The following is a 25,912-nucleotide window of genomic DNA, read 5'->3' as shown; positions in this document are numbered from 1 at the left end:
AACGGGGCTTGCCAGCAGCAACGCCTAATCCTCTAATGGTCAATTAAATAACTCCTAAGTGCTTGCTGGAGGGGGGTTTGGAAAGAATTTCAGGAGCATCAGAGCTGACGCATGTTGCCAGCAAGGGAAAGCTGTCCCTTGGCTTGTTTCTTTTCTTCTGCTCCTTTCAAGTCTCTCCCATAAATGTCACCGCAACAAAATTATTACCGAGTTCTACCTCTTTGGAGGAGAATAAAGAAACAATCTGTGTCTCTGCGACAACGAAGATCCCCCCATTATGGTTCTAATTACTTTCTTATTTACCTCCGTTCTCTTGGCTGCTGCAATTAAACTGGAGTACATTAAATGCAGGTAAGTCTGCAGCCCTGTTCTTGGCTGCATGTTCGGGGCCTGCTTCCAGCACCTCAAACCCTGGGAAGGAGCCACCCACAACGGGTGCTGCAGCTCACCCAGAGATGAACTACCACAGCCTGGCAGCATGGACACTGCTGGACTCCAGTGCACTCCAGGGCTAATAAATGACATCTGGTTCAGAGAGATTTGTGTTCAACTAAAAGCTCAAGTCAAGGGAGATAAACTTTATCAATATGTGATCAGAAGGAGGGTGGAATGACTGCATTTTGCTTTGATCTCTCCAGCAAGTGCAGGATGTGAAAAGAAGCTTTGTTTGCCAGTCACAGATTCAAGAATTTACTTTTTTTCCCTTATTTTCCAACTCACCCTCCTGAATTTATGAGTGGGGGATGTCAGTGCAATTAAGGCACACAATACTACCAAGAAATCCCTTAACGAATACAGAAAGAAACAGACATTAATGATTCATGGCTTGTCTTCACAAGCCCGCTGGGTTTGCAGGTCACATGTCTGTATGAGGAGTAACGTTGTAAAATGTAACATATTGAAAAGCAGCTGAATCGCCTTCCCTTCCCCTCTACCACGTGCAAGCAGAAATTCCTTTGCTTTCCTGCCAAAGGGGTCCCCTCAGGACCATACAAAAGCACACTTTCTGGTTCACTGCCTCTAAAGATAAGGATCAGCAGGGATACTAGTCCAACCTTTCTGACACCACTCTCCTCCTTCTGCACAGGAGCTGAATCTTTTTTTTCCAACTAAGTGCACAGAGGGCAATAGACATTCTGGTGCAGAACTCCAGAAGAGCTGGAGCAGACATGCAGGTGCCTTTTCTGCTGGCAAGCAATAATTAACATAACAAATTCCAATGCTGTGAATTAGAAGCTGACACCTGAAGACTTCAGAATGGTGACAATTAGCACCACCGAGGTGGTATTTGCACAGACAACAGGAATTTGTAGCTCCTGGCTCTTACTACAGCGCATTGCTAGCCACCGGCCCGGACAAGGCCTTGTGGATCAAAACCCATGTAAGTCTGGGCAAGTATATATCTGTACTGACTAACCCCTTGGACAAAATTCCCATCACAGCAAACATGCAGAATTGGGTGTTTATTTCCCCATGGGCTCTCACCAAGGGACAGAAAGTACCTGTTTTGGGCAGTGGTGGGGCAGACTGTCCTCCCACTGGTGTGACTTTTTACAAAGCACAAGGCAGGTCCTACCTTCACTGCCTGAAAATTTGTCCCCCAATCCACTTTTTGGACCACTTTGCTTCAAGGTGCTGGCCCAAAGCAGTGTGAGTGGTTTGTACTAACTACATCAGCTTGCTTAGCACTGCACCTCATCCTTACCTGGGAGATCTTTGATCTTTTATTACTGACACAGTATGCAACTCATAGACATCAAACAAGGAAACATCAAAGATAGAGTTATAACTTTGTCCTGTGGAGAGGCAATTTTTTGCTACCTGTGCCAAACTTCTATAGATCCCCTTGTCTGCAACCCCACTGCATTCAAACACTTGTTATCAGAACCTTCTGCTGCCCAGCAACCTGCAGGTTCATGTGTGCCTGTGAGGCTACACAGATGCAGAGTTTACACCATTTTTTTTACCATCCTGACTTTGGTGTGATTATCCATGCAAAATACCCATGTTTTTAATTACTCATTTTTTAAGCTCTGGCTCTGACAGCGAAGGGAGAGGCTGGTACTTCAATGAAAAGCTGTGAAGTGCCAGCACAGTAACTCCAGGCTGGAATTCATGTGTCTCCAGCCAAAATGCTGAGAGAGTCAATGGCATCAAACAAAAAAGATGCACAGTCGAACACGTGGTAGGCAAGAGTCACTTCCAAGAATGGCCTGAAAGAAAAGTTCTTGGGGAAGCCAGAACTCTGCCTACCAGCACTGATACTCCTATGGCTTTTTGGGCAAGTGCACCTCTGGAATCAGCTCAGTAAGAGAGAAGGAATGAGAAAGAGAATAATAACTGAGCTACACCTTGCTTTTAGAGATTGTTCACAGAGGAAAAGTGAAGAGAAGCAGTCAGAAATGTAAAATGTAGTAAAGTTAAATAAAGCATTCAGAGAATTTTATGTCCCAGTAAAAAGCAACCCTTGGCTCATCACAAGCACATAACATTCACAAGACCCTCCAGACAGGTCATTACCTGGATTATGGGTTTAAAACTTGGTTTGGTAATTTGGCTTTGCCTCAAGGCCATTGCACGGCCAAACTGGTCCATAATTCTTGATAATGCCCTTTCCAACAGATGCTATTGCTTCACCAATTTGTGTTCAAAATGTTACTGCAAAAAACCCCCACAAAACAAAGAGATGAGAAGAACCCCAAGGATGACAATGAAAAGGCAAAATAAGAAGGAACGAGTAAGAGTGAGCGTGAAGGAGAGGGAGTTTTTTGCTGAGAGGTTTGCTCTTGCAGAGCACAAGGTCAGGCAGCTGCAGACTGAAGGGGCAGATCTGAATTTTCATTACCATGCTCCTTCTAGAGGAGCCAGAGCTTTGCCCTGCACTGCACAGCGAGGAGATTGCCCCCACACTCCAGCCACAGACCAACACCAGCTGTACACTTGCTGAAGGCTTGGTGAACTGGTGAGACAATTCTGTGTGCCTGAAACAAGCTGGTTTCTTGTTAAAATCAGTCTGCTGCCATCTCAGGTATTGATTTATTGGGAGGGGGAGGAAGAAGAGGGCAGGAGGCAACACCTTCACATGTCACACACTGATGCAGATCCTTGTAGGGTTGCTGAAAGCTCAAAACTGTGGTGTTTCAAAGGGATGCCTGGATCTCTGAGGCTGGAGAGGGAATGGAGGAGACAAGATGTTTATGCAGGACAGGCTCACAGGTCATCTGGGTGGGGAGGCTGCCCTGCCAGCAGCAAGTGTCTGCTCAGCAGCACTCACATGTGCTTTGTCTCCAGGGCAGGGAGGTTTGGTATCTTCTCAAAGAGGAAGGATGAAGCCATGGAGGGATAATTTCATGTGGTGAGCACTGATGACTCTGTAGGCACAAACAGTCCCTGTGACCAGGCTCACCTCCCTCAGACTGCACACAGCAGTGATCACCACACCTGGCATAGCCCCAGGCAGTGATTAAGGACGCAGCAATCCCACCAGCCCCCACCCACAGGAGCAGCAGACACTAATTTTCAGTGTAACCCAGAAGACATTAACATTTCAGAAAAAAATTTAAAAAATGGCTTTTAAGATATTGTTAAAAATTCCCCACATCTTCTTTATACAGAGATACTTTGGTCTTTAAGTGTTTTCCAAGGGAAGTAAACTCTTAGAGAGAACTGAAAAATGCAGAATGTCTTTGGATGGAATCTCTGCTCCCCTGACAACTGCTCCTGTTGCTGCCTCAGAGCAAAGCAAGGAAAGAGAGAGAAGCAAGAGGAGTTAAAGGAAAGCTTAAACAAAGGTGAATAAAAACAGGATCCGCTCACAACTGTCTTGCAACCAGATTCAGGAAAAGAGCAAGAGGAAAAAGACTAAAAGGATTGGGCAAGGTAAACATGGGCAGATGGAGAAGAGAGGAGATGAGGAGCAGCAGGATAAAAGAGAAGCTGGTTCCTCAGCTGTCTGGGCTAGGAATCTCTTGCAGAGGATGTGTTCTGCCACTGGACACCTGTGCAGATCTCCTATCATGTTCCTTGGTTCCGTGCTGAGGAGGAAGACCAGGGCAGGAGGTTGTGAGATCCCATGCTGCTCCATGGGTGACCCTCCAGCTGCTGCTGGAGAGAAGTGGACATTTATGGAACAGAGTGAAAAACAACAGGGGCTCAGACCCACCAGAGCTGTGAGGTCAGATTTTGGGGGTGCAGCCACTGCTGGTTGTAGGTGAGCTACCCTACCAGACACACAGGAACCTCACTCACTTGAGTTCAGAACAGAACAGAACTGTTCCTACAGGTGAGAGGTCTCCAGGAAAGCCCACTCACCGTGCTGCTGCAGCCAGCAAAGCAGGCAGATAAGTATGTGACCCCATCTGCCCCACACACTGGAGTGAAGGAATCAGTTTGGCATTCACAGTTGTTATTGCAGGGGGAATATGGGTCCAGAGATGAGGTTGGAGTTGAGCTGTAAGACAAAGAGAGAAAGAAATTAATGGACAGTGTGATATCAGCCAGCTTTTCCAACTGTTGCCTCACTAAGATGCCTTTGCGGGGATAGTTAAGGCAAACATATTAGAAAAAAGCAGTGGGCAGGCTAGCTGGGTTCCAGCTCTAAGAAATTCAGGCTACAGCCTCTCCTTGGAGACGGAAATGCCATGGCCCCAATCTCCCTGAAAAAGAGCATCTAATGCAAGGCTTGGGCTGCCCTGTTACCTCAACAACAAGCCTTGAGGAAACACAAAGAGATGCTGTGGAGATTGCTCTGTGTTTTTCTGCAACACTGTAAGGAGCTGACAGGCTGAAGTTGTCATCTAAAGAGTTGCCACTGCATATAGGAGCACTCAGGAGGAAAATACCAAATAACTCTCTCCAAGTCCTGTGAGTGCAGGACGTATAACAGGGTTACATGAGCCTCATTTCTCACATTAAAATAGGCCTGCAGCCACAAACACTCTCTCTTCACCATACCTGTATTTCCAGGCATCTAAAACCTGGTTCCACAAATTCCCCAAAGGCACTTAAATCAATGTACAAAGCAGTGCATGTCCCTTACTGCCAGGACAAACCAGACCGAGTGCTACAGAGGTGCCTGTAGGTACAGACTCAAGTCTGGCACCTTTTGATTCAGTTTAACTGAATTTCAGATTTTAGTGAAACTCTGCTGTCATCTGCAGGTACTCAGCTCTCTCAGTGGTGAGTGGCAGGGAAACACCCCAGACTAGGAGCCATACAACACTGCCTTCTCTATGGTCATCTGAAGGCCAGCACTGCCTGTCAAGGACACTAACATGGATTTATGTTGGTAAAGCTTCCTGAAACTCTCTGTGGACTCACTTGTTTCCATAGGGAACAGTAACCCCTGCCACAGGTCCTGTGTCGCAGCCCAGGAAGAGGAAGGACACGTAGCAAGCTGTGGACACCAGGTTCACCAGCATGGCCATCCTGATGGCTCCCAGAGCAGACAGGCTGAGCTTCTTCACCAACAGGCCCCCCAGGAATATGCCCAGACATGCACACGGGATTGCTGTCATCCCTGCAAGAGGAGAAAGCAGTTAGCAAGAGGCACAAACAAGGCCAAGTGAACTACACTGTGACAGGGCTGAACTCTCCAGCAGCCAGATCTGTGCACTGGCATGAGGAAACCTTGCAATGACCGACTGCTGGAGTAGCACCAAGCTGGGGCTGCCCGAATAAAGGAACAGATGCAAACAGGCATGCTGCTTTGCATGGAGGAACCAGGATCTTCTGCCAGTTCTCATGCATGCTGGAGGGAATGCCAGACTTGCTGAGATTGGCCCAGCCTGACCTAAGCAGCAGCAAATAAAGTCAAGAATTTTCCAAGGTGTCTGGAGGGTTTGGATGAGCCCTGCTGGTGTGACTCACAGAAGTCTGATCTTCAGACACTACGCAGGAGCAGCATTTGAAAATATGAAATCGCCCTACAAGACTTTTCTTTAACTGTGAAATGCAGAATCACTGCCAGAAGTGACTCCCTCTCCAGAACAGACAGAAATTACCACACTGCTTGTTTGAGGTCACTTTTGCTGCCAGATCTCACCCGCCTGAACTGAGCTTAGAAGATAATCCCAGTCCTGGCATTTCCAGACTCCCTCAAATGCCATGTGAGAAATCTGATTGTAACTTTGTTTAAACAAGTTGCTGTGAGAAACACAGAGGTATCCAAGTCTCATTTCCCACTGTCAGGTCAGAAGCAGGATGTGCTGTGGCTGATCCCCTCTTTGCTGGCCACCCAGCTGCATGGGATGGTTTCTTTTGGAAAACCAGGCCAAAACCAGAAGATGTGACTGAGTTTAATAGGGAAATAAACAACTGCCAGGAGAGCAGCTTGCAAACTCCTTGTTATGATATGAAGATCCACTCATATCCTGATGTTCCAGTTTTTGACAGATCACTGCCAGCTGCCCATCTGGCGAGCTGTGGTCGCAGATCATCCAAGATCAACTTGCAGATATCTTAATTGGGTGCTGCTGAGAGAAGGGTTGTCATAAACAAATGGCTGGGCCTGCCTGGGATGAGCAGCAGCAGAAAATAAATGAATATTCTGCCATCAGTGTCCTGACAGGGAACAAATGAACACTAAGAAATGCAGAACGTGAAATCACAGCAGCATGGAATGGTCAGAGAGAAGGGACATTTGAAAGACGATCAGGCTGCACTAACTCAGGTACCTGAACTGCTCATTGCAATCTTGTCCTTTCCAGGCCAAGGGGAAAGCAGTGACTAACAGGAGAAACTGGGCTTCCTAACCCAGACTGAGATGGGCTGCAGAACTGTGGGGCACCAGAACCATGAGACAAGCAGTTCAGTGGGCCACACTATCACTTGGAGAGCAACTGCAGTCTTGGGCAATCAGATGGCCCACTCCTGCTGCATCCAAGGCTCTCACAGACTCCTATCCGGGCTGCTGGATACTGGTCCCATACTGCTTCCCACACAACAGGCTTGGCCACAGGGGAAGTGATGGCAGCAGGATGCAGTGGAAAGCACAGTTGAGGAGAAAGGATGCTGGAGGTCTGCTCTGGGCTCTGCAGTCATGGCACAGGTGAAGCCCAGCCCTCTCACTCACAGACTCATTTCCACCCTTCAGACAAGTCACTTTTTGGGCAACCAAACCAGCAAGACTGGCAGCAGTTACCAGCCATGCTGAATGCTTTTAAACACCTTTGGAAACTGGAGGTTTGGTGTCCTCCATCTGTTGGTTTAGCATGGATGGTAAAAACCGATTTGTGATGTTCTTTGAAACTGACAACAGATTAGCCAATTAAATACAGGAATACACCTCTGGGTCACAGAAAGTGTTACTCACCCAGGAGCTGGTTGGCAGATGAGGTGGTGAGGTTGAACTGCTGCTCCAGGTACTTCCCCAGGAAGGCAGCAAAGCCGGCCACCACCGCAATCTCCATGCAGGCTGCCAGGATGATGCAGGTGAACACGGGGTTGGAGAGCAGGTGCTTAGTCACTTTGGGGATCACTACAAGAAAGAAAAAAGGGAGAGGGGTTTTTGTGCAGGTTTTACTTGAGGTGCTGGAGGTGCCTTTCTCCTTTTCTGAAGGGTAAACTCACTTCATATCAGGAGTAATTTCCTGCTCTGCACAGACGAGCTGCTTGAAATGTGGGAACACCAGAACAAAGTGAAATACCCCAACAGTGCCATCTAAAGATTCAAGAACCAAGAGGGTGCGAAAAGAAATCATCTGTGATTATTTGCTCTAACAGATTATTTTGAAAATAGGAAGAATGAGAAAGATGTCCAATGTTGCTCTTTGTTTCCCCCATAGGGAAGTCAATCAAAAAAAACCTGGTTGTGTTCTTTCTTCTCCTTCCATTTTCTGTACCTGCCACCCATGAACAAAGCTGAGCCAGCCTGCGAGTGCCATCGGTGCTGTGTTCAGCATAAATTCTTGCAAGCTTTCAGACACAAACTAACCCAGCTCGCATCCAGCTTTTCCTTCTCTTGCCATCCAGATTCGCTTCATTTTCCTGTTGCAAACTGGCTCACTTACTGATGGTCACCTTCTTGCACAAGGGTTCTCCTGCCTGGGACAGGCTTGTCAGTCTGTGTGTTCCCACAACCTAAAGCTTCTCCAGCCAAGCAACACCTCCCATGTAGACCCTCCCATCCTTAAGAGGGTTGAAGAGGACATGCTGGGCTGGGCACTGTGTAGGACTCACACATGTAGCTCCGGTTTCACAATCCCTTGCCTCCCCCCTTCTAAATCATCAGTGTCCAGAGTCCTCTCTGCTCCAAGCCCATCTCAATTTCCCATAAGCAAACAAGAGTTATCCTACAAAGGGAAATCTGACTAATGAATCAGATCGCACGTTTTCTACTCCAGCGAACATTTTAATTATTGTCGAGATAACACAGCTTGAAGAGGAGAGCATCCCAGTACAGAGGAGAGCCTTGCTTTGTCTCAATACCTGATGACTAATTTCTCCCTGAATTAAATGTGAAAATCATTAAGTTTGAAAATTACCTTGATGTAGTGTAGTGAAGCCTCAATGGACCTCTATTTGCATTTTGAAAATCCATCCCCCACATTCCCTGTGGTGTACCAGGGGCTGGCAGATGACGTTTCTCTGGTGCTGGCTTATGTTTTCCCTCAGGGATTTTTTTGCACTGGCCTCAGCAGAGAATTCACAGCTCTTTGTCAAGGCTCTGCTTGGGTGCCCTTGGTTCTTTCTTGGGGACAGTGGAAAAAAGGGTTATATTTAGGCTTGATCTAACCTTTTTGGAGAGGTTACTCCACAGTTTCTGGTTTCTTTATATCAGAAACATTTTTCCAAGCTTTTCTTCCTGCTTTCTGAAGATTTACTGAACATAATTATGGTGCAAGAGGCACAGCAATATTTAGCAAAACAGGGAAAAAAAGAAAAGAAAAAAGAGGAAAAAAATACTGTGTGGGAGGAATGGGGATGGGGGAATTCAGACATGGATACATTTCAGAAGCCACCTGCTGCTTCCTTCAGTTCTTTGGTGGCCACCTACAGAATATCCCCTTCTTGCCAGAAAAAATACAGAAAATGCAAAGGTAGACTTGGCAGTACTGAGCTTGAAATGCCATATTTAAGGTATTAATGACTGCTGTGCCTCGGGAGTTCAGTTTGTTCAAGATTAATGGATTCCTTGAGACGTAGCTTTGTGCCAATTTAAATCCAAAGACACTAAGGTCTAGCTTTAACTTTGTCCACCAAACAATAGTGATGATAGCCTGCCTTTTGCAGGAGGGAGTTAAAGATCACGGACATTTATTTCTTAAGTTGGCACCCAACCATCATGCACTACCAAGGTCAAAATCCATCTTCTGTGCTTGGGGTGGACAACAAGAAATTTGCAGTTATTGCAGCATCTCACACAGAGGAACCCTTCATAAGTGCCTTGTCTGGCAGTGCAGGGCTCCAAGTCACAGCACTTCATCATCTAAAAGGGCTACAGGAGAGCTCAAGAGGGACTTTTGACAAGGGTGTGTAGTGACAGGACAAGTAATGGCTTTAAACTGAAAGAGGGAGGGATTACATCAGATATAAGGAAGAAATTCTTTACTGTTTCGGTGGGAGACACTGGAACAGGATGCCCAGAGAAGCTGTGGATGCCCCTGGAAGCATTAAAGGCCAGGCTGGATGGGGCTTTGAGCAACTTGGTCTAGTGGAAGGTGTCCCTGTCCGTGATGGGGTGCCTGGAACAAGATGATCTTTAAGGTCCCTTCTGACCCCAATCTTTCTGTGATTACATGATTCCACAATCATTGCTTTTCCTTCCTGTGAGTTTTCTGGGACAGATCCTGTCGTCTGCTGAATGTCTGACCACTGCCTACTGCAACAGGACTCTGTACCATCAGGCAGGCATGACACAAAACCCAGTGCAAAGAGTGCACAGACAACTCAAGCAGTGTCTGGCAGCCTCCACCATCTCCTCAGCCAGAACCAGCTTGTTCTCTTTCATCTTCTAAGGGAAATGACAGGAAGTTCCCTATAGAATTGAATATCCTTTCATCTTGCTACTGCCATTTGTTAAGATCAATCATTTGACACCAGCTGCTGCCTTATCTGTCTCAGTTCTTGGGGTGAAATACGTCTGGGAAAAAGGTAAAAAGTCAGCAGTGAAGATTAAAAATCTCTCAATGGACTAGAGCGACACGCTTTTGGCTGCCTGGCATATGGTGTATGGAGTAGGAAGAGAAATGCCTGATAGGGGACAGTGAAGCCCTGGGGAACACAACAGCTACAGACGGTGCTCCTCCACTGGAGCCAACTCAGCAGGAGTCATGGCAAACGTCACCCTGCACCTTAAGGGCCCAAAGGTCACCTGAACACTTTGGAGCAGCCCTTTGCAGCTATAAAGCTCAACTGAAGTCCATTTGAAAAGGCGGAAAAGTCTTTTGGAGTCCAAAGAGCGTCAAAAATCTACTTGAAGAACCCACAAGCTGCAGCAGACATGGCACAGACAGACTCAGCCTCCCACTCCCAGAAGGACGAGCTCATTTACCATGCTCATCCTGATGCACTGATACGCTCCAGAAACGGCGGCAGAACAGCGATTCCCAGCGCCCTGCCAAGGTGCACTGAGGAGAACACAACACCTCTTTTCACTGCTGAAGTATTTTAATCCCAACTCTTCAGACCATCCATGTGCAGCGCTGGTCACAGGATCACCCACAGGCTGGGAGGGACCTGGGTGGATGTCTCGAAGCTCCCCAATACCTCCCACCAACCCCCCTGACTTCCCACCTTTTCACACTCAAGCAACACCCATGCCAAGGCATCAAAACACTCTCCCTGTCTCCCTCTGTGGGGCCTCTGTGGATGACAGGCCAGGGGCTTGATAAATGCACACACTTATGTACACCAAGTAGCTTTGATTTGTCACTGCACATCGGGGAGTACCGGGGATAATTGGCAACCTCATTACATGAGGTTTAACTACTCTCCAGAAACGACAAACTATAATCATCACGTTGGTGCTTGAAATGAATTGTTTGGAACATTACAATCACCAAGGCCCCTGTTTCTGGTTGGAGCACCCTACAGAGACATGTTTTCAATTTGCAGTAAAGATGAAGAACACAGAAAGCAAAGTAATAAATTAGAGGGAGGTTTACAGCCCGGTCCACCTAGGACAGTGTGGTGAGGGAAAGGCAAAATGTAGTACTGAGCCAAAATACCACTTTCTACTACCCATGTCACAGCAAGCCTCAGGTCTGAAGAGAAAACAAAAGGCAAAATCTCCACCTGGCTTGAGGGAAAAGGGATGAAGAAAACAGCACAGGCAGCAAGAATGAAACACATTCTGGAAAGAGGTAGCTCCTGTAAAAGACAATATGGCGTAAGGCAAGAGGTGCTGAAGATATCTCAGGTGAGTTTGATATGCTGAAGTTCCATATGGCCCTGGAAAACTTTATTATCATAAAGGATATGAGGGAAAAGGATGACACATAAGTCAAAAAAGCCTTCCTGACAAGATGCAAGCTTGAAGCAGCAGTAACATACTCAAGCAAAGAATGTTACTGGTCCTTCTAGTCTATCATCTTTCCTGCAGCAATCACCTTTACTCAACTTGAGAGGAGGACATAAACCTCTCCCACCTGTGACACAGAAATCACGGAAAAGCGTTTTTTGGAAACAGGCTCTGCCTGCCTTCAGCTGCTGCTCATGTTTGGCCCTGAGGTGTGCAGGCTCAAGGCCTTTCTGAATTTTTTAATGGTGCTGACACCAAGATGCTGGCTTGGAAACAGCCAAGAAAAATCTGACAACAGTATGTGCACCCTCATGAAACACAAGCCAAAGGAAACTCAAAGACTGATGGAACCTGATGCCTTTTATGATCACCACCTTCTCACCCAAGACTTGGATTTCTCAGCAAGCCTTTAAGATGTCTGCAGGTGGACAAGACCCAAATCCAAAAAGGCATCAAAGTCTAAACCTGGGCCAAAGCCTCACCACTGCAGCTGTGAATGAAGGTATACATGGAGCCCACTCCAACAGACTGTCACTATCAGTCATGAGAAGCCAGGAGTTAAAAACTACTCTTGTTAGCCTTTAATCCTGCCCAATCCTATGAACTCCTACTGAGGATTACAGGCTCCCCATGGTTCAGGCCCTCCCTGCACAGCTGGGAGCTTTTGGCCTAGCACTATGTATCTGCTCCCAGAGAGCACTTTTTGGGAGAGAAATCCTGAATTCAGAGTGGCTCCCTCCCTAGGTATTCAGCAGATTGGTACACGGAGCAGGATGGAACTGAACAGAAGACAAGGCAGCTGTCAGCTGTACATCCCAGCTCTCCTACACTCTTGAAAATGAAGCTGGAAGGAAACCAAAATGTTTCCAAATCTAGGGAATTTGCAGTTCTGAAATTCATTTAAATCCACTGTGAGTTTTCTTTTAATTCCTTGTGAATGAGCTTCTCTTTCTAAACCTGGAGGATTCCATATCAATTTCAAACCTTTTAGGGTTTTAATCTCTCTTGCTAGACAGAGCGGCAGAACGTAACGAATTTCTGGTTTAAATCATTGCAAAACAGAATGCATTTAGGGCAGAATGTTTCAGAGGTGTTAAAGATCATGCCGAGGAAGCATTCTGAAATCAAATTTCATCAGAACTGGCTGCTCAATTCAACAGATGTGACATTTCTGTGTGAAGAAAAAAAGAAGGGGTTTAATGAACTATTTCCAAGCACGTCCCAGAGCAGGTGGTGTGTCAGAGGCAGTGAGTGAGAGGGCAGATGCTGGACAGACTCGAGCAGAGGACACAGGTGCCCTGACACAGCTGAGCATCTTCTCTGGCCCTGAGGAGCAGAGAGGTCCCCAGGGCAGAGCAGAGGTAGGAAAGGAAAGCTGTGCTCCCCAGAAGAGCAGGGACTGCCCAGCCCACGCCTGAAGTGCTCTCACAGGCCACACGGAGAGCACAGGGCTGGAACAACCCTGCCAGGCGGGAGCAAAGAGCAATGGCAGCATTTATTCAGACTTCCACTGCTGTTAATCCTTCACTTCTCTGTGCTCCCAGATGGATTTGCTTTGCTGAACCGAAATACTAATCAGGCAAAGCGGTGCAGCATTCATGTGCCAGTTTAGCCAGGGAAGCAGCTCCCAGGACTGTCCCAAAGCTTTCTTGCCTGAGCTGCCGTGCCCCTGTGCGGAGCCCCATGCTGCCTCCACTGCCTTTGATTGCCTCTTCACCTCGTGCTGTTCAAAGGCACCACTTTCATTTCAAGTTTAGAGCTCCTCTTAAGACTGCTTCTTTCCTGGCATGAAAATACCCCATAGGAAGAGATGCTAGGGATTCCCGAAAGCTGGGCCCTCCCTCCTGCTTAGACTTTGACAGAGATGTAAAAGATCAATACTTTGAGCATGTCCCTTTTATATTAGTCCTGGCTTTTTTTGCATGCTAGGGCTAGAGAAAGCCAAGGAATCTCAGCCAGCCCTCCATCTCACTGACTTTCAGCAGATCTTATGTCTGGAGCATCCTCCCACGTGCCAGCCGTGCCATGTCTCTAGCTGACAGCCATGACCCAGCTCAGAGCATGTCCCCAGATGACACTGCCCTGCTCCCTCTCCTACCATGCCCTTTCTCTTGTGGCAGTCACTGCAAGCCTTGGAAAAAATGTAAGAAAAAATAATAAAGCCCCTTCAGTAGCCAGAAAGGAGATGCAGTTCATCCTTTAAGGGTGTGCTGCTGATACAGATTAAACCATCACCTGAAACACTGCTCATCAGGAATGATGAGGTGCGTTTGCCTCACTTCAGCAACACAACTCTTGACCACATTCCGACTGTGACAACAGTGGCAAGGGACTTGAAAGGAGATGTCAGCTACCAACACCATGTCATCTGTGACAGCCTCAAAGGAATAACTAAAAAGGTCATTCCTTGTCTTATTTGATGTGACGTAAATTTTATTTCAAAGTCCACCTACAAAGAGGCTCCTGGAATACTGACTGATCTAAAATGGGGTTACCTGCAGTGAGAGGGCTAACGTGGAGGCCTGTGGTGCCTCCTGATGTAATCAATACTTGAAGCATATGGATGTGGCAGTTTAATTTCTCTACTTCAATGAGCAACAGATGCTCAGTGAACCCCCCATGGCCTCCCTGTGTGCAAGATGCTCAGCACCATACTCAGGCTGAACTGCTGCCCCTCCATGCAGCAGGGATACGTCATATTCTTTCATTCTTCTATATGAAAACTTGCAAACGTTTCCTGTGCCCACTTCAAAAGCTGAGTGGCCAGAAGCAGACACTCTGATGTGTACACAACAAAATCTACAGAACCATCCATTTGGACATAAAATGGGAAAAGCCCATTCAACAGAAAATCCTTGCAACAAGGATGAAAGGATGAAGAAATTAATTTTACTGACCGAGTTTCAAACAATTTATCCCTTTACCTTTCTTCTGAATTTCCTCATCAAGTCAAAATTTCACATCTTTGACCTTCCCTTAATGAACAACCACATCTACTATTCAAGGCATTTTTATATATTTAGACAACGCTTTTCCCCCCAACGTCTCTTTTTCCTTCCCACCTGCACTTCATTCAACTCCCAATTAAGGTGACTGCACAGGGAGTAAGTGATTTTGTCCTCATTTATCTAAATGCATCAGGCAGTAATGAAACCTGCTCTGCCACAACAACAGGGAGTGGGAAGCAGCCACCAGTGCTACAGAAACACCCTCTCAGATTTTTCAGTACAGCCTAGAGAAAGGATAACTGCTCACACTCTCCCACAAAATGCTGGATCCTCAGCTGACTTTAATTAGAGCCACCTCCATTTCCATCACTGCAGGACATGATGTGAGGCTTTCTCTCTAATTTGCTACAAATCATGCTCTGCCCTGCTATTTTGCTGCTATTCTGGGCTGGTATCTCCCTCTTCCCATTTCAGTTTAAGAGCTGTGGTGATGCCCAGCACTCATTGCTTTGTATCTGTGACTGCGCTAAGCTGAAAGCTCAGGTGTTGGGGGCTCCCAGGTTCTTTTAAGTGCCCTTGCTTGAGAGGCAGAGGGAAGCACGACAGTTCACTGGGGAGAAATTCACAAATTGCTCTGGCAGTTGTGCTCCCCCTTCATTTTTTCACCAACTCTATAGGATTATCTTACGTTTCTGAAGCTCTGCAGCTTAAAAAAAAGAACAAACCCAAAGCTTTCAAGTAGAACAAAGTCTCTCTTTCAAGCACGGACAACGCCAGAGATAATTAATTAGAAGCTAGGGAGTGAAACGTCAGGTTGCTGATGTCTTGGGTGACTTTTGGCAGGACAGAAGGATCTGCTGCTGATTCTCCAGGGACAGCCTCACCTCGCAGCTGCTGGAAGCAGGTGGTGCTGCTGCTGTCCCCATCCAGAGGGTGCCGCAGGACCCCGTTGCTGGGCTTGGGCCGCTCGTAGTCCCTGTCAGGCAGCATGGCCTGCTCGCTCTCCCCGGCGCGCTCGGCCCGCGGCGGCAGCGACTGCGGGAAGCCGAACATGGGCAGGGACGAGAAGAAGAGTAAGGCACCACAGAGCAGGAAGCCTCCCCACCACGCTCCGATCCACCGAGGGTCGTCCGGGGTTATGTCCAGCTTACCTGCGGGGGAAGCAAACACGAGTCAGGGGCTGGGCGGTGGGGAGGGGAAGACAACGGTGGGACTGATCCCGTGGGCTGCAAGGGGATTTTTGGGGCCTTTGTTGGCTGGTGAGGGGCCCGAGACACAAGGTGGGAGCCCAAAGTGAACCCCCACAGCTGTAGTGTGTGAGCCACCAGTGCACAGCATCCTCCATAGCCCAGGGATCCTTAGGACCAGTTCCCATCACCTCTTCCATCTAAATGGTACACCCAGCTTCTGCAAGGCCCTGGAATCAGAGCTCCCTAGTGTTTTTGGCTCTGCCAGCTCTAGGAAGGTGCTGTACACCAGTGTCCCCTGAGGTTTTGGGCATCCCTGTCCCAGTGCATCGCACACACCTACTGGCACACACCTGCACAGAGGAGGACACTGCACCTCCAACCCTGCTTACCACCCTGTTTTCCCAGGACCTCAGTGCTCCCTCTGCTTTGAATTCACAGCCCTTTTCAGCCAAAGAGAGATTGGTGTTTGGCTTTCAGGGGCACCTGTGACTGTGTGGAGGGTGAAATAGTCCTAAATATTGGAAAGGAAACCCACCCACAGCATCAAATCGGCTCAGGAAAGTGCAGAAATACTCAGAACTAAGGAAGAAAAGCAAAAAAAAAAAAAAAGGCTAGAGTATCCTGTCGGCCATCACTCAGCAGAGGTAAGGCCTAAGAAGGGTCTGGAGTCAGTGTGGGGAAATACAAATAAACAGCAGGAGAGGAAAAACTGTTTTCCTAACAGCTGCCTTGCTGCCACAGCCACAAGGGTGCCCAGTGCTGGAGCTGATTCCTGGGGGAGACCCAGGTCCACATGGCTGGAATAATAAGCTCCTCTGTTCATGGTGACTGTCTGGTTACTGCCACTCTGAAAAATCTGTCTCAAGTAAGGCAATCAAGTTGTCTCTCAAGCAGAGACAGAAGGAAACTCTTTTCTCCTTAGGGAAAATAACACGTAGCTCTCAAATACATATAAAGTTTGAAAAATAGTGTTGTGGAGGGACTGGATTCTTCTGCTGTTATTTCCTCCTGCCTGAAGTGCATTTTTTTTTCAGGTTCTTGGGAACACAACAGCGTGAAGAGTCAGGCAAATCAGTCTTCTTCATATTCCCTTCCTAAAATAGCTGCTGGGTGATGGGCAGTGCAGCAGCATGCCCTGGCATCCCACACCTGCTCAAAACAGGGAGCAGGACAAGGCTCAACCCCCTGGAGCTTGTTCTTCTTGTGCCACCTCGAGCTGCAAGACGGAGCCAGCTGCAAAGTGGAAGTTCTTTCTCATACAAAACCAAACAGAGGCCATGTGTGCCCCAGCTTTTGCATGATAGTGACTGACCATGGCCAAAACCAGCTGGACCAGGAGCTGGGAGCACTGCACCCTCCCTGCAAAGTGGCTGAGCCACAGCCCTCCCAGCCTTCTCAGCAGCACCTTCTACAGTTCTTCTCTGTGGCTCAGTATTTGTCTGGGGCTTTTTGAGCTGTAAGTACTGAGCAATGTCTTATGTTAAAAATGGCCAGAAGACACCAAATTAACTTTTTAGCTAGGTCAGCATCTTGCTGGTGGTAACCAGCAGCAGCTGCCCAGAAAGCCTACAAGAATAAAGTCAGCATATATTATTCTTGTGGCTCAGGGGCTTTCTAAGCTAGATTTGGTGTCATGTTCATTTTTTTCATATATAAACTTGTCCAATTGGCTTTAAAATCCATTTGGAGATTTTTAGCTCCTTATGGTGAGGAGTTCTACAGCTTCACCTACTGGGAAAATATTTTCTTCTGTACATTCATATTTTAGTGTAAATTATACAAAATGGTCAAATATCTAACAGGTTTCAAACAGTTCCTCTGCCAAATGGGGCTTTGGTAAAGTCAAGGAATGAAAAGAGGCCATGTGGTGTTTGACCAAACTGCAGCCAAATGTCTCAGCCACCCCAAAAGATAATTCTTTCTCATTTGATATTATTTACATTTCTTCAGCTGCCATGTGCATGTGAGATCAAAAAAAGGCAGTAACACTTTTGCAGATTTGCACAATTCTGAGTCCTGCAAGGTTCAACTCCATCCAAATGCATTCTGTGACAAGGCATTTGCAACACCACAGGGCTGAAATACACCCTCTTAAGGGACAAAAACCCTGCATAAGGGTCTGTGGGATCCGATGGAGCTGAGTACTGTGGAAAAAGCATCTGAACAGCTGAGGGAGAGGAATGAAGCATCAGGTTTGCCGTGTGTAGCCACAGGACTGGGGAGCAGCAGAGAACAGCCTGTTACATGTTGCCCTCTCGTGGCGAAGAACACACAGTGCAAGGCAGCAATAAAAGCAGGATTTGGTCTAAACGAACAAAAGGACAATTTGCAAACAATCTGCTTTAACCCGAGTGAAGTCAAGGTGAGAAATAATTATTTAATGCTTTGGAGAAAAGCAATAACGATGTGGGATTGATGCTTCCCATCCAAGCAGGGTCATGGGCAGAAGGTGCTGGGCACGGATCTTGCTGGTGTGCCTTCATCAGAACCTTGATGGTTCCCCCACACCCTGGGGTGGCAGCTCTCCAGATTTCAGCCCATGCTCTGGACACAGCTCCTCCGGCATGACAATGCCACAGTGCTATTTCAAGGTGTCCTTTAAGAGCTGGGATGAAATTCATCTCATGGTAGAAAACACAGAAGGGAACAAATTTTCACCATTACCAATCTGTAATTTATCAGAACAGAGCTGAAACCTTTTGAATCCTGGTCTTAAAACTCTTCTAAAAGTGACACTCATAGATGCAAGAGGCACTGAAGATAGAATGACAGACAGTTTCCTGCTTTTGAGCATCAACATTTTTGTCCCGATGATAAAAATTTAGTGTATTTGATTTGAAACCAAACCCAGTTCTCCTTACTTGTGTCAATGAAGACAGCATCCACATAGATTTTGGTACAGAAGGAGCCCAAGATAAATCCACAGGCTGGTCCAAATACTAGCATCGTAAACAGAATCCCTGCAAGGGGAGAGAAAAGAGAAGATTAGTACCAGGCTCTGGTTATTCATTGCAAGTTGTTCTGCTTGTCTGCTGTAAGATGGCATTACCTTAGTGATGCCAAATAGATAGGGACAGTCTCTGTGTTGAATGCTCCAGGCAAAAGAGCACCCTAAATGTGTTTTGCTTTTCCATATCTCTTCAGGAAAATGAACAGATGGAGGTGTGATAATGCTGAAGGATTTCTATTGAGCTGAGAAGACAGTGTGGACATATGCTGTGATTTGGTCTGCTGGCTGCTCTAAAAGATGTCTTACTCAGCACAAGGTAAAGCAGACCTGCCTTCTCCTCCTGGGCAACTCTGTCTTTGCCACCTCCAGCTAAAATCCTGGTTGACAGAATTTTCAGACATTAGGGACAGCACATCTATGAAACCAGTGTTGTCACAGACTGCTGGATAAAGTGCCTTTACAGAAGTAGGAGCACTTTTCCAAATCTGTGAAACCCTTCTCCCCATCAGACACACATGGCAAATATTCATGCTGTGTGGATCTTCCAGCCTCTCACAACTGCTTGTTCTTTCTGCAAAACCTGCATGAAATTGCCAGTGTAATGCCAGGAGAAGAGCTATTACGAGTAAATTACTTATTTGTTTCAATACAGTATTTAGAAGCATTTATTTTCACTCCCATTTTGGCCCTGAAACAGGAATGCTACAGGCACAGCGCCAGCTCTCAATTATCCAGGGCAGAAAGGCGGAGGGACACAAGGATAATCCAGAAAAAGAAGCAGCAAAGATAACACAAAACATTTGTAAATTAGACAATAAGAACACATTAGGTACTTTCACACTTGGGATAACAACAACATTTGGGAAAAACAACAAAAAGTCCCCCAAGGACCCTTGTAAATGAAATTTCTGAAGGAAGCAGGGACAGACTGAGCAGTGTGGAGCTGAGCAAGAGCCTGCTTGTACCCTCTGGGGCAAGGCATTGCTGGTGGACACGTGTGCCTGGTGAGGGGGGTGCCCAGCAGAGACGTGCCAGCACCAGTCTTGGTGTCACTGCACTTCAGAGATGGCCCACGAAGGAGCTTATTAACATCTGGGTGCTTTGCTCGCTCTCCTAATCTCACTGGGGGTGTTGCCTGGCATCTCAGTGCATTTATAATGCACTTCATCACAGCTATCTCAGCTCTCAAGTTCCTTATCTGGGAACTTTTTTGATTCCCAAGTTCCCTCTCTGTGCATTTCTCAGGAGCTGGAGAAACCAGCAGAGCTGCAAAAAAATCCCCAGACCGCCATCCCCAAGGCAAACTGCACCAGCCACCAACAGCTTAGCCAAGCTGAATAAACTGGTACGGTCAGAAGCAACTTCACCTCCATTTTTAAAATGCAGGGTGCAAACTAACTCCTCCAGGTTGTTGGCACTGGGGCTTGGCTGGATTAATAACCAGGGACAAAGCAGAGGTGCCTCCAGCCAGCTGCTCACACAGACACCCAGCACATTAAAGCCTTCACGGCTCCCACCTCCAGCAGCACGAGGGACAAGCGAAGGTGGCGGGAGGAAAAGAAGTGCCAGGTCGTATGAGCAGCAGTGAGGGGTCACTGGTTTCAGGGCAGCAGCAGGAGCTGCCAGCCCCTGCCCAGTCTCTGCCAAGCCCAAAGCTGCAGCAACGGCACTGTGTCGCAGCCCGTGCTGCCAGCTTCAATTAGTCCCCAGGGTCTCTGCCCCTGATGTCCCATGTCACAAGGGGACCAGCCATCTCCCCTCCTGCAGTCACCTTGTCCTGGGGGTGTTGGGTTTGTGCTCCATGATCCAGAAGTACAGGGGGGAGTTTGTGCTCCTCGAGCAACAGAGCTGCTTAGGAAGTCTGTGCCCTGCTCCTTTTGGATCTATAAAGCCTCAAGGAGAGATCACTGGTTACCTGCAGAAGCATTTCATGGGATATGAAATGAGGGAAGAGACAGGCTGGGGGAGCAGAAAAAAAGGAATTTCTTTTCCCAGCACACCTCAGCCCCATCTCCCCTCCTTCCCAGCCCCAAGGCCAGCCTCACTTGCCACTATACAGTTTCCAACAGGATTTTATCAAATATCCACATCACTTTTTTGGGCACTAGATGGCATCAGTGTTTGTCATTCAGCCCCCAAGTGCCGTGTGGAGCAGGCTGGGCGACTGCTGCTCATCCTTGCTCCTGAAACACGATGGTTCTCCTGGGGTCCTGCAGCCCCATGGAGGGTGGCACTGACACAGGGCACTGTGCGGCACCCACATACCTGCCACATACACACTCAGTCTGTGCCCCTTCCCTGTTTGTGTGCAGAAAACCACAGGTTTCAGGACAAACTCTTCTACAACTGTTAAGTTTTCAAGCACGGAGTTGAAGGAGACAGCATGTAGCAGAGATTACCAGAGCTACTCCTCAGATGAATGAGACAGCATTCAAACATCTTTGAAAACTGAACACGAATTACAAATTTCTATGTAAATATGATCAAGCACATAAGGACACGCTGGGCCCCATATCAGCTGGAGCAAGGACAAATGGAGCTATTCAGGCAGAAGGACAAGGGCCAGACAAGTTCTACCCTCTAGGCAACATCTTGGATGCATCAGTGTTGGGTTGAGGAGGGATAGAAGTTTGCCCTGTGATGATCTCCAAACCACAGAGTTGTCTGACCATGCGTGAACAGGGAAAACCACAGGACTGGTGTTTGTTTCATGGAGCAAAGTGCAAGACAAAGAGCGTGGAAAGAGATCACCCTTCACCAAAAGCAAACAGGAAATATTTTCCCCTTTCCCAAAAGCAGAAGAGAGCAGAGACCTGTGGCTGGTGACCCAGCAGCCAGCAGGGAGATGCTTGCAGAGAGAATTATCTCAGAAAAAGGCAAACATTGAGAAAGCTGTAGCCAGTGCAGGCACAGGTGACAGATGAACACTGCCCCTCCTCACACTATTGCATCTCAAAACCACTTTGTCAGAAACAAGCCCTGTCCTCAGTTATTAAAATACCACATTTCATATCCTGGTGGCTGCAGGAAGGCACGGTTTGCTCTGCCGTGTCCTCACTAGAGGGCAATGTGGGATAGAGCTAATCCACTGAAATGCCTATCTAACATCTTACAAAAGCTATTAAATTATTATTCACCTCTAGGCTAGCTTAAAAAAAAAGCATGTTAATTGTGTTTTCTCTTTTTCTGTAGTTTGTTCTAAAATCAAGAAAACAACTGGTTCACCCCATGCCCTTTTTTATCTTTTTTTGAGACTCCAACAAAATCCTAGGGTTGCAATAATAGTATTCTACACTTTAATTCACAAATCAGATTGTGGAAAAACCCACGGCATGGACTGCCACAATGGATAGTCCAGGGTCTGTACAGAGCAGGACCATGCTCAAGGATCAATGGAGCATGCTACTGGGAAGAAAAAAGAGGCTAATTAAGCAATGGGACAGACCCTGTGGTTGAACATTTATGCGGAATTGAGGACACAAGGGGAAATTAGGCAAGTTTGAATTAGTTTAAGACATCCTTCCTCTTCTGAGAAATCCTGCACAACTGCTACCACCCCCATTACTAGGGGAACACTTTCCACATCGCGCACCTCGTCATGAAACCACAAAGCTGCTGCTTAGTAGAGATGGAGGTCTTGCAAAAGCCCTTTTCTCAGAGCTGGGGTTGCTGCTAAGAATAAAAATGTACTATATTTGTGGCCAGTTTTAACACCACTTGCTTGGTCTTTTCCCATGTTTCCCTCTAACTTTTAAATAAGTCTGATTTGATGGAGCCAGAGGACACTGATACCAGGAGGAAACAGACCAAAGGTCCTATCCTGGCTCCACCAGGCTCTTGGAAAACTCCCACTGACACCAATAAAACCAGTGATCAGTACATGTACTGAAATCTGATGGTACTTTTATTTTTAATCTCAGAGCTAATTTTTTAAATTCTTACTAGATTATGGCAGTTCTTAGAAATACTTCAGAGAAGAGAACTTTAAAAAAAAGCAACTCTGTCTTGGGATGATTCAAACATTTTGGTTACTCTCAAACACTTCCTTCCAGTTTGTGTCCTTTTAGAGCACAATTAAATCTTAGTTTAAAAACAGCTAATAATTTTCAGTTTACCTGCTCTACTCCCTTCATCAGTCTCCCTGCCTCCCAAATGCAGGAAAAAAAGAAAAAAAAAAAGAAGCAAAGCAGGCTGCACTGAGAAATCAGAAACATTTTCCTCCCCACCTTTTCAAATGGAACAATTTGCCAAATCCTACTTTGTCCTGTCAAATACCATTTCCCCAGAGCTGAGGAAAGGATTGGGACAGAGGCAAGTATTAGATCTGACATTTTGTGATGAGATTTTATCACTAGTAAGGCCCAAGACTGATAATGCAGTTTTCCATTAGAGCAAAGGGAAGGAGCAGCGGCAGGTACCATATCTGTGGAGAGATGGTGGCACAGAGATGCTCTGAGTCATGCAAAGTGCACAGAAACCAAATTGCAAAGGCAGGGATAAAGGCTGCCAGTATTTCAGTAATAAAGAGCTGTCCCTTGCTGTTTCAAGTTCCTTTCCAGTAGCAACAGGATCTTGAAACATGAGCAAACCTGTGCTGTTCGCAGGGTAAACCAGGTGAAGCATCAACTCAATCCCTGTAATGAATTAACTGGGGGCAGTAACTCCCAGGAGAAGCCCTCCTGGCTGGAAATAAGGCATGGAGGGAGACACAGCAAGGCTGGCCAGTCTCACCTAGGTGCAGAGAAAGGCATCTCAGGTGCAGTTCACTGAGGAGTAAGAGCAGGTTCAGCAGTCATGGACTGAGGAAAAAGAGCATGCGGGCAGCTAAACTACACCAAACCATTTAGCTTCAAAGCCTCAGCCTCACCACGGGCTGAAGACATGGGGAAATTTATTTTGGAGAGCTGCCAGCATATGCCAGGCAAAGGTGAGCTGGGTGGGTGAGCCAGGAGGAGGAAAAGCAGCATCTCCTACAGTGGGGCTGACTATCAGAGCAGGAACCATCAGCAGTGACTCACACAGCATTTCCCAACCATGGGCAAATCCTTGGTGTAGCAGAGGATACTGCTTTATTTAGCTGTGGAGTTGTCACTGGTATCTACTGGGTCCCCTGGAGCCAGGGTGCTCCTGCCTTGGCATTTCCATGAAATTAAAGAGTGTAAAAGATTATTCACTGTGCTCCTAGGGAGCAGCACACCTTCAGCAAAGCACGTGGTCAGAGAAATACCTCCTCCCCCTTGTACCGTCCCAAGGGACACCTTTGGTGGGCAAAAAGCTGATCAGTTTGGAAGGTGTGGGAAATCGCTGCAAAACGTTGTCCTTGCATCCAGTAACGACATCCCTGAGGAGGAAGGGATCAGGGAGCCAAATGTGAACTCTCAGCAACTGGGTGGTTCAGTGACCATCACAAACCACAGGTTTTGGGGTGTTTGGGGGAGGGCTCAGCACAGACCCCACCTGCCTGGGGAGTGGTGCTGTGGTCATGGGACAGCATGGGACATGTCCAGGAATGTCACCCTCAGTCCCCTGCCTGTGCAGGAGCAAGCTCGTTCTAAAAGCACAAAGGGAACTGGCTTTGCAAAGCACGAGATAATCTCAAAACCCTGCTTGTCCCACATTTCCCGCTGTGTGGAGGGCTGGGCAGACCAGTGTAAAGGGATTACTGGAATATCGTAATTCATGGGCTCTGTGACCTGCCCTTAAAGAGACACCAGCCCGGCACAGCCTGTGGGAACCAAAGGCATCCTGGTACAGGCTGGGGATGCTGCATCCTCCTGCACACCAGGGATTGGCTCTCAAGGGCTTGGGACAAAGGTTGCACACTCACACCTGGTGGGCAAAGCTCCTCGCTTCAGTGGGTTTTCTCTGACTTCTACCAGCTGATGTAACCTCAAAAATGCACAGTAAGGGTAGAGAGAGGCTGTCTCCTACCCAGATGGCTGCTTTCTATAGCAAAACCTGCTGGAGTGACCCAGCACTGCCCATCTTCTCCAGCAGACAGTGTGCCCACGAGCTGCCCGTGCCCACAGGTGTGGAGGGATGCCTGCATCCCTGCTCAGCCCTTGGTCTCTCATTCCCAGCCTTGCTCATTTACCATGGAAAGACAGAATTTGTCCAGCCACTCAGCTCCCTGTCTACACAACCAGCTGCCCATCACCACCTCCTGCTCCCTTATGGCTCCTGCTGACTTGCACCGGCTGCAGGAAAGGTGAAGGGGTGGTGTTGGACCTGCGGCGTGTTTTGATTTGTTCTGCCTCCTCAGTACAACCACTGAAGCGAAGGGAATGTTCAAACAGGCTGGGCAGATGTTTCCAAGTGCCTGCAGCTGTTGATTAAAGAGGAACAACTCTGGCATAATTCAGTTTAATGTTTAGTCTTTGTTCTGGTGGGGATCAAAGCAGCTCCAGCCCTGTACTGGCATGAGGTGGGGAGGAGTGAAGAGGTTGGGGGTTCATCCCATCTGTACAGTAGCACACACATTATTTATTACTTTTGCCTTCAGGACCTCAACACTAGCAGACCCCTCAGACACCTATTTAGGGTTGCTCAAGTGATGCCAAAGACAGGCACAGCTATCCTGGCAGTCCCAAGGCAGCGAGAGGCTGAAATCCCTGCTCAGCCATCCCCTTCCCATGGACCATTCACTGCATCTCTTTACTCTTCTACCTTTTAACAAAAGCTAGTCCTTCCTTATGATGTGTTGCAAGATGCACAAATAGTATGCAGTGTTTTAGTAATCAGGAACACCAAATGTGTTAGAACAAACTGAGTTTTAGTTCTGAGCTCTTCTCATTGATTCCACTGTTACAGCTCACTGTCTGCATCTGTGTGTGCAACACAACACTTGGAGAAAGATCTGACAGCGCTGTCCCGAGCCATCCTATTTCTCACTGACAGAATTGCAGCTGCTTGGCCAGCAGAGCAGCTCCAGAAAGGCTGCAAAGTAAAAGCATTGGATTGAATCTGACTTCACCCATTTCCATGCAACCACTTGTGATGGGAAAGCCATGCAGGGTTTAGTTCTTTCAGCCACTGAAAGAAATTATTACAGAGTTTGAAATCAGGCAGCCTTGGACATCTCCCAAACTCCCCTCTCCTCTGATCAAGCCTTTCTATCAATATACCAAATCAGTTTCAGCAGCCTGTAATATCTGCTCTTGCTTCATGAAGATCTGGATTTTTTTATGCAAGCCACTCACCACTGTATACAAATGCTGCAGAATGACTTATTTACCCCCGTGTTTAAAAGACTTAATAACTGTAGCTAAAGCTGATGGGGGAGTTTCATTTACTTACTTATAAGAGGCAATAAAAACATGCATCCGTGCTACAGACATAACAAACTTCTAATATGATTCTTCCA

General features: G+C 47.2%; 1 protein-coding gene across 1 annotated transcript in view; it reads right to left on the bottom strand.

Annotated features, from left to right (window-relative positions):
• SLCO3A1 (solute carrier organic anion transporter family member 3A1) overlaps nucleotides 1-25,912 on the bottom strand; it is a 136,131-nt gene that overhangs the window by 16,594 nt on the left and 93,625 nt on the right. Inside the window, exons 3-7 of the mRNA XM_066196169.1 lie at nucleotides 18,461-18,559; nucleotides 15,294-15,560; nucleotides 7,313-7,477; nucleotides 5,320-5,518; nucleotides 4,312-4,450 (exon numbers count right to left, since the gene is read on the bottom strand). Coding sequence (XP_066052266.1) covers nucleotides 4,312-4,450; nucleotides 5,320-5,518; nucleotides 7,313-7,477; nucleotides 15,294-15,560; nucleotides 18,461-18,559 — 869 coding nt within the window. The remainder of the gene's footprint in view (nucleotides 1-4,311; nucleotides 4,451-5,319; nucleotides 5,519-7,312; nucleotides 7,478-15,293; nucleotides 15,561-18,460; nucleotides 18,560-25,912) is intronic.

The sequence above is a fragment of the Chamaea fasciata genome, unplaced genomic scaffold (genome assembly GCF_029207755.1).
Source record: "Chamaea fasciata isolate MVZ Bird 193981 ecotype frontalis unplaced genomic scaffold, bChaFas1.0.hap1 SCAF_14, whole genome shotgun sequence".
Classification (NCBI taxonomy): domain Eukaryota; kingdom Metazoa; phylum Chordata; class Aves; order Passeriformes; family Sylviidae; genus Chamaea; species Chamaea fasciata.
The sequence above is the reverse complement of the archived record's forward strand: the minus strand, read 5'-3'. Positions and strand labels throughout refer to the sequence as shown.